Source organism: Halictus rubicundus, chromosome 16 (assembly GCF_050948215.1).
Source record: "Halictus rubicundus isolate RS-2024b chromosome 16, iyHalRubi1_principal, whole genome shotgun sequence".
NCBI classification, from domain to species: Eukaryota; Metazoa; Arthropoda; class Insecta; order Hymenoptera; family Halictidae; genus Halictus; species Halictus rubicundus.
The window spans coordinates 7,386,134-7,399,179 of record NC_135164.1 but is presented as its reverse complement, the minus strand read 5'-3'; the positions used below and the strand labels follow the sequence as shown (position 1 = coordinate 7,399,179).

Below are 13,046 nucleotides of genomic sequence, written 5' to 3'. Positions count from 1 at the left end.
GAAAATGTTTGAATAATTTAAAGTAGCTGGTACAAAATTAGAATTTGAATGGAATGTTTGTAACTCTGGGTCAAAATAGACCCAACTCCCATCTCAAGTTTCCACATTCACAGACCGAGGATTGCAATGCGGGCTGCGCCGAACATTTGTTATAATTGTGGTTTCTGTTCCAGACCGACAGAGATATCGGTGACATCTATCAAGACACGACGAATATGGCGTCCATTCTTCTGCATCGGGACGCGAATGGGAAAGTGCTCGTTGTAAGAAACCATTCTTTTTTAATGTCCCTTTCGTCATTCCGGTGTTATTGCGACTCGTCTTTCGTCAACCTCCGCGACTTACTTAAGCCCTCCATTATGATTATCGTAATACCACGGTTCCTCGTAAAACATGCGTAAGTAAGAAGCAATTAGCTGGCCTGGGGTTAGGCCAAACCGATTGTTTGTTGATCAACGGCTCGCAGAGAGGTATGATTCGGAGTATGAGTTATAAGGAAACATGGCTCGTCACGCACGACTCGTCATCGCGGCTACGAAACTTGACGTCCACCGATGTGTCCAATGAAACGGCTTTTGCGTAAATTCGCGAACCTCTAATACCGCTTGACAGACTATTAAAAGTTGCAATCGTTACGCACCTGGAACCAGAATTGTGTAGAGTTATTCTCCATCTTTTGTTTACCTGCCACTTTCACTTATCAATTGAGCTGTTCGATGGAAAAACGGTGCAAGTCGAAACAGTTAATCATTGGATAATAAAAATTAAAGTAAACAATATCGAAGGATATCACGTTCTCCTTATGCAACGCTAAAATTATATTACAATCATTTAATTTAATTACGATTAAACCCTTGAGGTGTGACGTTAAACCGAGCTGATAAATATTAGTACACCACTTTTGCATTAAACTTCTCAATTATAATTCCGAAGTTTCGCAATTTAATTATTCCATAAATTATATAATTCTCCAAACTAGTTGGACAATTAGAAAAATCATTAGATAAAATAGAATGCCAACGAAAATTGAAAACATGTCTTAAAATGTAGAATTTAGAATTATAATGTACGGGATCATTCAATTGTACTTGTGGAATCTTTGAATAATTCAATTGTAATTCCAGAGAAGTTCCATTACCCCAATTTCGATCGTGCTGTAATTCGTAATTCATATTCTTCTTCAGTTCAATTGCATTATTTGTGATCGTAAGGGAAATACAATTACAAGGTACGTTGTAAATGAATTGCGAATTGAGAAATATTAATGAATGGCAAGTGAAAGTGAGAGGTAATAAAAGACGGAGAAACACATATACAACTTGCAGACGGGAAATATTATTATAGGAAATGAATATTAATGTTGATTATAAATTCGTACTTTCTGAGCGGGCGAAATTTAAAAATTTTTTAAATGAAACATGTGTCCACTTCGTATAACTGAATGTTTACGTTAAAGGAAACATAGTGGTCACGTAATGCATCCCGTTATCGGAAGGCACGCTCTGTAGACGTAGACAGGAAAGATAAATATTAACATTTATCTCACTTCTGCAGAACTCAGAGCTGTCACCTGATTACAACGTATTACATTGTACTTGAGTTACATTGAACTTCACCTGCATTATACTTCAATTACAATGGTAGATAAAATGATTAACAATTGAATCAATTGAAAGGTTCGAAACATATAAATTCGATTACGACGCAATTAAAATTCTATATAATCGAGTTACAATGTAATTAAATTACACCAAGGGACCCGATTACTGTGGGGGTATCAATTACCGTGTCTATATTAATTATATTTACTTTTAAAGAATAATGAATGTTAGAAAAGTGGTATATAACATATATATATATTAACTGATTTTAATGAAAAAAATGTAATATCTCGTTTTTAATATTCGTTATGCTTTAAAAACGAGTATAATTAATATAGACACAGTATAATTGGTACTCCCACAGTGATTTGGGAAAGTTTATTTATGGATATTATTATTATTTAGTATTCTTGTTGAATGAAAAGCGTTTGCAAAATGTATTTATAATGGCGGGTATTGCCACCCATTGACTGGGAATCGAGTAAATCGGTTGACTAACATAAGAAAGAAAGTCTCCAAATCGGAATCGTGATCGTTTCGACATTTCCATTCTGATGCTGCAACTCGTCCGCGGTTTACACGAATCGCGTGGCGAAGAGATTGCGCGCGAAGCCAGAAAAAAAGAAGCGTAATAAAATTTCCCATATCGGTTCTACCTTCCTGAACGGTCGCTAATTTCGAGAAGAAGGCTGCTGTTTTCGGTGATTGCACATCCAACCAACTGAAACTCAATTTCACTTAGGAAGTTCGATCTCTCACGAAGTCGTAAAGAACGCCGCCGGTATTGCCAAAGCCACCATTAACCGCAAGTCGTAGGATTGCTCAAACGCTATTGACAGATTCATCATACTGTGAAAGCAAGAAAACATTTTCATGAAAATCTTTCGTTTCGAGAGCTCTTCGAAAAAGTGTGTGCACGGTTGTCCACAAAAATGTTGCTGTGCCAGGTTAAAATTCATTCAATTTCACTTGACCGATTTTCTAACAGTTGTGCTTCGATGATTAAGAATTTTAATCGTACACGCGATCATTTTACACAGAACGCTATTGAAACAGTATGTGTACAGTGGCCCACAAAATTTTTGCGGCACGAGATTCAAATTTATTGAATTCAATTTGAATTGATTTTAAATTGAGAACTTAATTGTTGGTGCATAGAAAATTGATGAAAAATATGCTCGTAAAGTATTCCGAATTTTTAGTTTCCTGGTTTAATTATTTGGAATTTCTGTAAACTTTTGTAATTCTTTGTGAATTGTCTATAGAGATTTCAATGTCTTGCATATTTGACATCTTTATAATACACTGCGATACATCGTTACTAAGACAAGGTTCGCATAAAGCTGTTTGTTTCAATTAGTAGAATCTTCTGTTAAAATATCTATCACTGAAAATCTTGTTATAAACTGAATATCAGAATGAACTAATTAAATTTCTTTCACACAAACGTGTACACTGGATATGAAATAATCACACAGTTTACCATTTTATACTTATCAGCATTACAACTGTTTAACAAACTCCATAGAACTATTTCTATCTACAAATCTTCATTAAGGAGAATGGGTCACAGTAGAACATCCGTTATATGAGCATCCATTATGTGAATGATCTTTTATACGAACACCTATTATTAGAAAGTTCCATTATGTGGACAGGATTGTATTTCCCAATACAATACTGTATGCAAATTATGCTACGCGTTTACATGTGTGCTTTCGCCGGATAAAATAAATATGTTCACTAAACTGTGAATTTCACGGATTTAAGAAAAAGATGACTAGATGAAATTTTAAACAGCAGAATTAAAAAAAAATGAATGATCGTAACGTGACTGAACTCTGGAACTCGTTGAAAACATACCAATTTTCTAATCTAAGCAACCATATTATGAAAAGGCTAAACTGTTGAAGTTAGACAAAGAATTATGTCATCGACGTACCACAAACGCTTAAATTACCGGTTTCACCATTCGTATTTTATAATTATTGAAATTACAAAAATACTTCCATAGAAACGATTAAATAAATTTCTTCGTTCAAGCACACGTTCTTATAAGAATTGCGAAAACAAATTCGGTCTTGTCATTTTTATAAAACAACATATAGCAGTCGCGTGTAGTGCTCAGTAGTCCTAGCATAATCGCGAGATTGCGAACGTCGCGTACGCGCGGCGGTGGTAGCGAACGTGTTAATAAACGATAGATTCGATTGTTGCATTTTCGAAAGTAACAAAATAGCTATAGAAATACCGAGGAAAACACCGTAGGTTGGTTACATAAGATCGTAAAAACGTTGTTCTATGCGACCCCGCGTGCCCTGACCTTTCGCTTTCACTCTCCCTCCCTCGCTTTGACCATTACACCTCCCCTCGCAGATGAAACAACTTGATCGTGCGACGATCAGAAGTATCAACGATCGAATTGTTGCGGCAATTTAAACCATTTTCTAGCGAACGTGAACAAATCTGACTCTTCCGTGAACGGAGCACAAAGCAACGTATTACAAAGTAAAAATTCTCTGCAATAATTTCTAGGTACCGGAGCTAAAAACGCAACAGTATTTTGAAAGTCTTTGAACGTTTTTACTGTTCTTTGTTTGACATATTTTTATCAGAATTGCATTTATTAACATCTGTAATCTGATTTGTTTTTCTCTGTAACAGAACGATTTAGTGTTGAGAGCAATTTGATATTAAAGACACGTCATTATTCGACGGTAAATGGTTACAAATGAAACGTGCAAAAAGGATCATTGATTTCATAGCACTTAATCAAATCGACTCGTTCTTACACTCTGCGTTGAAAACGATATTTTCACGCTTTCAACATACGTAAAAACATGTTCGCGATCGTGGCGCAATATTATTTATCGTAAACACATAACGATTGGAATAAACGGATCCTGTCACGTATAATTAGATTACCTCGAATACATTATTTCTTATAATACGCAAGAAATGATCAGACGTCGTATTTTAATCGATACATCCTCAAATGGGACTACACGTACCTATATTTTTGTATCGGTCAGTTATTGAACATATATATAACAATTTTGTTGTTACTCAGGATCATATAAAAGTTATCCCAGCGACATTAAATATGACGCCATAATATGGTTGTGTTTAAAACTGTGTCGATGATACACAATACTCGTGCCTTTAAAACAAACACAATTTTTCTTAGCAGTAAATACAAATGGAATATTCAAGATATTACAGTAATCAAAAGGCTGTCAAACATGTATTTGCACGTTTCTAAACGGTAATAATATCTGGTAAATATATAAAATTCTTCTTCGAAATATTTTTCGGTAGGATGGCAACATCGGCTCAGAAATGGTGATCAGACCACTGCCAGATCGAGTACTGCACGAAATAGTGAATAGGATACCGACTCTTCACAGCGACGAGATGTTACCGAACGTAACACGAAGCAAAGAAAAGTTAAAACATACTAATCATCACGTGGTTTACAAGAAAGCGCCCAGACCGAAATACGACGAATACAGCGATTTCAGTAAGTAGCTGTATGGTTATTTCTTTATCATTGTCGCACCGAAAGCAGAATTCTTCCAAGAACGTTGTTCTTATAATTAAAGATCTATTTCAGCGCTGATGGAACCCGACCATTTAGCTAAAAGGCACAGATCGAAGCGATCGAGCGTCAATAGATCAAGGAGAGAAGCGCCTTACGTAATTTATCCGGAAATCCTCTGTATCGTGGATTACGATGGATACAGGTGAGACACCTCGATTCTTCAATATTACAACTAGACACCTAACCTAAAATTAAAAGAGTTTATCAATACGCTGTTTTTAACTCCCCGAAATTATTAAAGAAGTAAATAACAATTTTAAAAGTACGAATATTGCACAAAATAAAATTTCAAAAAGTTATAGGTAGTGGTGTAAAAATGCAACTTTCAGTTTAACCTTTTCTCTGTTTCTTAAATACCCTCCCTAAATATTTATGATTATGTTTCACCCCTAGAACCGATTTCAACATGAAAAAAATGATTCCCTTGTGAGCATCTAAATTAGCGTATTTAGTTCCTTACTCGAGAAAATTATTATCAATATTTTTACTCTTGTCATTTGCTAAATAGTTCAATATGTCTGTGAAAAAACATTCGTTACATAACTGATTCTGAAAGAATCGAATTAATTGATAAGAGTGTCGAACCATTTCGTTAAACTTAAATGACCCAGTGCTGCTTGGCCTAATTAAAGAAACTTACGACAAACATTATTTCACAGGTTACACGGTGGCGATAATGTACAAATCAAAAGGTACTTCGTGTCTTTTTGGAACGGGGTAGACTTAAGGTACAAGCTGTTGAAGGGGCCAAAGATTCGTATCAGTATCGCGGGAATAATAATCTCACGAGTAACGTATAATTGCTGAACTGATTATCGAAATATGCAAAGCACGATACGCATATGCGTCTCGGCACGCGGGCTCACATTTTACATAATATCTTTTAGGGAAGGGACGCCACACCGTATTTGGAAAGGAATCGCGTGGGACGAGACGCCATTGATTCGGCGGCTGCGCTGACCGACATGGGCAAATATCTTTTCCGGGAGAGAAGACTTCCGGTTTACGACATTGCCGTCGCCGTTACGAAGTAAGAGTTTCCACTTCAATTACCTACGCAATCTAGAAACAACGACGATCCTAATAAAAAGAAAAAAGAAACAACAGCAACTTCGTACTTGCCAACTTTATCCTATACGATCAGTAGACTGCGAATCGCGCGCGTTTATGACAAAAACCGAGTAACCGCAATTAAAAAGAGTAGAAGGATCGAAAGAATTGGTATCTTTTATTGCAATCGGTGCAAACAATTTTCATCTCGCATGAAAGTCCGCAGTCTAGTGATCGACGTGTACGATCGATCAGGTCTGATTAGACGTTAGATATCGAAGCACAGATTTCAATTGAACGAGTCTTTCTTTCGGCGAATATAATTGAGAACGGAGCATGAATACATTCTATGGCCCTCTACATTATGTTATACAGTCTACCAGTGTCCGGTGATTTCATACTGTTTGATTTTTATTTCGCAAAACAGGTATGATATGTGCCGTCGTAGGAAAGGCGGCCGCTGCACTAAGGGAACTGCCGGTATGGTTTATTACATAGCACTCAAGCTTTCTTTATCAACTTATATATTATCTTTTCCTTTTTAATATTATGTTTACTGTCAGCGTTGTACAGCGTTCATACTAGACTTAACGTAGTTGTTGGCTTTGAAGGTGCTGCGACAGCATATGTTGTTGGGCGTGGGACTTGTAGGGGCGATTGATTCGAAAGACTTCCGCGTGCGAACTGCTCGTAATCTGGAATCTTAATAACTATATGTTCACCAACCAATTATATCTTGACAATCCCCGAGCAACTGCTCTCGAATATTGAACTTAAAGATGTCTTTAATCAATTTAATTAAATTCTTAACTCCGATATATGGACCGTTTATTTCGAAAGTAGTGTAAGTCCATTTTTAAAAAATGATATATCACATAATTTGTATATTTGTATTGTTTTTTTCATCAACAAAAACTGGACTTGCACCACCTTCACAATAAACGGTTCGATCTTACACATTCTTTCATTTTTAGACATTCTGTCATTAGAAACAGTAAAAAAACATCATTGCACTCTAAATGAAATAGTTCTGTAGGTTTTTTATTTGAGGCAGATCAATCTTGGATAGATAATTATTTAGTAATTTGCCGTCCTCCACCAATCTTGATGATTCTAATTGTTGAAGTACACAAAAACATTAACGGGACTGTTGTGTATGTAAGAAGAGTCCATTTTCGAACACGTATTTATTAAGATTTGTTGTTTCGATCGTTGAGAACGCAAGGAATTAACCCTCGGACACCTGCAAGTTCTAGGCCTATGCCGGAGTCATTTCTGACCCAAACGCTACAGTTTCCTTTCGATATCAGGCGATGACTCGGGACCGGGTTTCGTCGTATTTCGGACGAAGAAGAAGAAGAGGGCGATTTTCTTATTTCGAAATAAAAAGACTCCGGCACAGGAAACGGAGGGTTAAACACACGAGCATGATCTTTTGGTACTTTCGACTCAGCAGCCCCCTCAATACTATAGTGCCAAGTGCTGCACTTGTCATTGTATACGAGACTAGTCGCCTCTAAATAGAAGAAGGGCTTATTGCGTACAATGTATACTCAGTTGCAATTAGTAGTAACCCAAGTCGAATTAAAAAGGTAATGGTAAACTAATACACAATAACGGCGTACAGTCCGAGAACTAAGATGTTTGTTCGTAACACGGAGAGCTGAAGTGTTTGAAAACCGATCCACGTACATGGTAACAAATTGCACATTCGGAATCTTGTCAAATTCGAGACAATGTCGTCGAACGCATCGAATCGTGGTCGTTCGATCCTCTTTCCATGTACATACACCGTATCTAACGTTTCTCTCGAGCAAGAAGATTGTACAAAGATAATCTGCACGGAACCGCTGCAAATTCACGAATGATTCGCGCGGGAGACACAACGTTCGATTGCTAATTGACAATGATCGTTTACACGCGTGCTACAATTTGCTTTCTTGCAATTCCCGTGGCTGAACCAAGGGGGAAATGAGAACTTTCTGCGCAACGTTTGATCGCCTCGCAGCGTTTGCTTTCCGACAATTAAGAAGCGTGAAGATTACGCAGAATCGTCACTGCGTGATTACACCGTCAACGGCGGAACTGCATTATATTTTTATTCTTGTTTTATTCCTAAATCACGCAAAGGGACTTGTCGCACACGTGTGTGTGTGTGTGTGTGAGAGAGAGAGGGAGCGGTGCGCCTCCATCGATAGTCCTGTGACGTGGTCCGAATCAAGCAGATTGTGAATCTACATGATAAAGTGGAACTTTTGTTGTTGCATTGCAGATTAGATATGTGCAGGAGGCAATACGCGAATGACGTGTGCAATAGAGGAACCGCAGGTACGTTTATCCGGGATTAAAAGTAAAGAAAATGTGAAATTATCGAGCGATTATATTATGAGCCCTTAACTGTGTGTGCACAGCTCTCTAAAGGTTTTCTCCTACTTTCAAAATACTTCTTCATTTGCAACCTCACGACCAATAAAACTCTGCGAAAGATATCCCGAAGATCGTTACGGATTAGGTTGTTGCCCCTTGTAATAGCATTTTCGGTGTAAGATTGAAAAGTACGATAGCTTCTTTCAATAACACTGCTAGTTATGTAGATAATCTTCTAGGCGATTCAAAGATAAATTAAGTGATCTGTAGTGTGATAATCTTGTTAACTTATATAATCATGTGTCGTGCTTTCGTTGTAAGAGCACACGTAATGTACAATTTTCGAAGTTATCTTGCAATTGTGACGTTATGAAACTTTACATTTCTATGTATGCATTTGAAATATATGAAGTAGAAGAATAATATTGTACATCGCTTTCAAGTATTAAGTATATCGACGGAGTTTTATAAGACTTTTCTATTGAATGACTTTTCGCTAAACGCCTAAAGCAACATGAGAATTTGAGCTACCTTAAGCAGAACGTGAACGATTCCATACATATAGCTTGCCACTCGCGCCTGTCTATGAATGTCACCTACTTTAGTCTGGGGTTTTCAGTTTTTCTCTGTTCTGTGTCTCGCCCTGATTCTCGCACTGAACATATGGACGAAAACGAATGAATCGCATATTCGATCTATCGAAACTCCTCTCCGACATCGAAACTCTTCTCTTTCAAATCTTCTCTACTCCCTCCATTGCACAGGGGCTATGGTTTCCTAGTGTCGGACGTGGGCATAAGTTACTTGATACTTACAGTGACAATTAATCATGAGAAGCTTTAATGACTTTGCATATAGTGTATGTATTACGTTTAACATATGTATATGTTGAAAATAATTCGAAATAGAATTGTCCGACTTCATATTAAAACGGAATTAACTGTTTCCTAATGCTTACATACCTCATTAACTGTTACAATCGTTTTAAAGTTAACTGAAGATTTTTATTCGACGTTATATTGTAAAGCTGGTCTTGAAAATTATTTATGAAATTATTTTGATCTTACATTTACACTGAGAAATACTAAGAAATCAGTTAGGAAAAAATTATTTTAAACAGTCTTTGAATTGAATAAGATGGTTTATCTTATCAATTTTTTTTTCAATCCTTAGCAATCTGTAGTTTCTTTTTAATGATTTATGTGAATTGCTAGCGTACCGTGTCACTGTGTACAATTAATTAATTGCCCCTGACTGTGTCCAATTAGGCTAAGAATGTCTGAAAAATATTCCTTTATCACTTCCACTTTCTCTTTTCTCTTCGATCTGTTCTAAATCACTCATGCCTTTTTTGTTTCTTTGCCTGCAATATTTCTAAGGATCGTTTCTGGTAAGTCATCAAATGAATGTAACTGGAAGATATAAAATAGAAGAACCGGTTATCGAAAGATAGACATCCTAGAAATGTATAATTCCTATGTTATAAATGTTACAAAATTACAAAAATTACCAATTCTTTGGTAAACGACATAAATGACAGTTATAACTGTTTTGATTGCTTCGATTAATCATTCGACGTAAATTAACATCAGATGCATGCTGCCTGTGAAACATTCATTCTTATCTGACTTTCTTTATTAACGGATAACGTATTGGTTGAACGAATTAACTGTCATTAGACTTCCGCTATAATTTCGTATCTAATAATGAGATCAACAATAATTTGACGAAGTGTTTGTCTTCAGTTTTGAGAACAGGTGAAATATTTAATCCATACGGTATTGGACCCAATTACAAATATTAAAAAAGAGATAAAGAAAGAAAGAAAAAAATGTAATATCTCTTTTTTAATATTCATTGTGCTTTAAAAATACGTATAATGAATATAGGCACAGTACCCCCACAGCAATTGGGTCCCCTACCCTAAGTGGTTTTCGAGTTCAGTGTCTGCATTATCATCTAGGTACATTAATAGAGTATGATCGCTACTTGACTTTATTATATTTCCTGTTGAATTTTATTAACAACACATTTGACCTTCTGTTGCGCCACTGATTTAATTGCAATACATAACTCTTCGTTAAACAATGCAACATTATTTTATATTAAAAAACAGTTTATAAGTCTTCGATATGGTGGTTTTCATCTTCTCAAAATCGAAGACATGTTTGCACAAAAAAAAAGTTCCGTGTCACAATTTTTACAGATGATTCCCACAGAGTTTGTGATCGGCAAAGACGGGTGAGAAGAAGCAGCAGCAATATTAATGTTGACCTTGAAATTCAAAATTCAAGATCACAGAGAATTTTCGAAACACACCTTCGTCGATTGTGAACTATTAGATCATCTGTCGAAGCCGTGATACAGAATTTTCTTCCACAGAGTGCATACACTTCGTTACTCTGCTACTTAATTTAACTTGCTAAGAACGCAGCTTATCAGCTTAAATCGAATAATGAATACACTAGCAGTATTAACATTTCGATTAATATTAACTTACACCGTATATAAAATTTAGAAGTTCGTGAATTAATCGTGTTCGTTCATTTAGGTTTCGCGTATGTGGGTGGAGCCTGTGTTGTAAATAAACGTTTGGAAAAAGTGAATTCGGTCGCCATCATCGAGGACACCGGCGGATTTAGCGGAATTATCGTTGCTGCCCACGAAGTCGGTCATTTGTAAGTTTGTGACGATAATCTGCTGCTTAATCTCCATTTCAATGTTTTTCCGATTGGTTATTACAATTCTTACGAGGTAAATGAACAAAATGGAATCAGTTTGACATATATAATTACTATAGGCTAGGTGCTGTTCACGATGGGTCACCGCCACCCAGCTATCTTGGAGGACCTGGTGCAGAAAAATGTCGCTGGGAAGATGGCTACATCATGAGTGATCTTAGACACACGGAGAAAGGATTCAAATGGTCTCACTGTAGCGTGTCGTCGTTTCATCATTTTTTAAAGTACGCGCGTTAAAGTATTACTTCGAACATCTTCCATTTTTGTCAAATTAATTACATACTTGCGTTTTTAACTTTGACAGCGCAATCTGCCAGCTGAGGGTGGCAGATAATTTTCTATTAGAATCAGCCACAATTATAAAATGGCGTCGTGCGAATTAGATATGATTACGTTCGTGTATAAGGAAGAGAAAATCATACGGATTTTATGGATCGAATATAAAACTTCGTTTCTATTTTCTCATTTTCAGTGGCGACACAGCAACTTGTTTGTATAACGCTCCTCACGAAGACGAGGCACTTCCTAGAGTTCTGCCTGGAAAACTGCTCTCGTTGGATGCACAGTGTCGAAAAGACCGTGGAACTAGTGCTTGTTTCGTAAGTTTCGCTTGCAAATCAAATAAAAAATGCTGCTATCAGGTTGTCGCATTTCTAAAATTATTTAGTATGACGCTGATAGACAGTATTTAGCAATAGAACACGTTGAACAATATTTTGCGTATTTACTAGAAAAATATCTTTATTGCATTACAGAAAGATGATAGAGTTTGTGCTCAGCTGTTTTGTTTTGATGCTGGTTCGGGTTATTGTGTGGCATACCGTCCTGCAGCCGAAGGCTCTCCCTGTGGAGATGGCCAGGTAAATAAATTACTGCTCAATGATTAGAAGAATATTCCATTCTTTTTTTTTCATTGACAAACAGTTCTCCAGTTGTTAAACACGTGAAAGCTATCATGTACCAGAGTATAATACGTATTTCACCATTATTACCCTAATGTTTAAGTCTAAAATACAATAGTTAAAAGTTTGATAGGATTGCATTAAGTATAGTCTATTAGTATATTTTTATTTTTAATTATGAACAAGTGCAACTGTAGCTGCATGTTTTAAAATAGCAAAATCTAATCCCACAATCCTAAAATTGTTTTACCTCTCGTCATAATTTTATGAATAATTTCAGTATTGCTTGAACGGAAAGTGTGTGGCTGAACATGAAAATATTATACCAGACTATACACAAAATATTCCGACGTATGTTCGCCGAGACGGCACCTATAATCCCACAGCTCATAATCGGCCCTTATTCGCTCAATACAACAACACAGAATACAGGTAATAATATCACGATTTAGTTTATTTAGTTTAGTTAGTCAGTGATAAAATTATTTGGAGAAATCCTACGAATACTCCAAATTTTTCTTTTACTTTTATCGCTTGTTTAACATTTTTTCTGTTTAACAAATGAAGTGTTGCAGTACATATTAACCCTTAGCACTCGAATGGCGACTGTAAGGCGCCACTAAAAATTCCTGTATCATTATTGAAAATATTTTTTACATTATTAAATTTGTTTGTATTTAATAAATTACTAAACATTTCAGTACTGTACGAGTAAATTGCACCACTTTCGTGTGTATAGCATGAAAAAATAAATACAGAAGGGAAATATTCTAGGTCGGAAAAA

General features: G+C 36.2%; 1 protein-coding gene across 5 annotated transcripts in view; it reads left to right on the top strand.

Annotated features, from left to right (window-relative positions):
- The window catches only part of Sona (sol narae metalloprotease), a 60,232-nt gene that overhangs the window by 44,823 nt on the left and 2,363 nt on the right, over positions 1-13,046 (top strand). For 4 of the 5 annotated variants that reach the window (XM_076801673.1, XM_076801672.1, XM_076801677.1 and 1 more), the window contains 11 exons: positions 174-263; positions 4,920-5,121; positions 5,215-5,344; positions 5,862-5,991; positions 6,090-6,232; positions 8,525-8,580; positions 11,171-11,297; positions 11,420-11,584; positions 11,833-11,959; positions 12,116-12,220; positions 12,543-12,694. In XM_076801673.1, the coding sequence (XP_076657788.1) occupies positions 174-263; positions 4,920-5,121; positions 5,215-5,344; positions 5,862-5,991; positions 6,090-6,232; positions 8,525-8,580; positions 11,171-11,297; positions 11,420-11,584; positions 11,833-11,959; positions 12,116-12,220; positions 12,543-12,694 (1,427 nt within the window). Of the gene's footprint in view, positions 1-173; positions 264-4,919; positions 5,122-5,214; positions 5,345-5,861; positions 5,992-6,089; positions 6,233-6,679; positions 6,733-8,524; positions 8,581-11,170; positions 11,298-11,419; positions 11,585-11,832; positions 11,960-12,115; positions 12,221-12,542; positions 12,695-13,046 lie in introns of all 5 variants that reach the window. The other variant, XM_076801674.1, reaches the window with a different exon arrangement.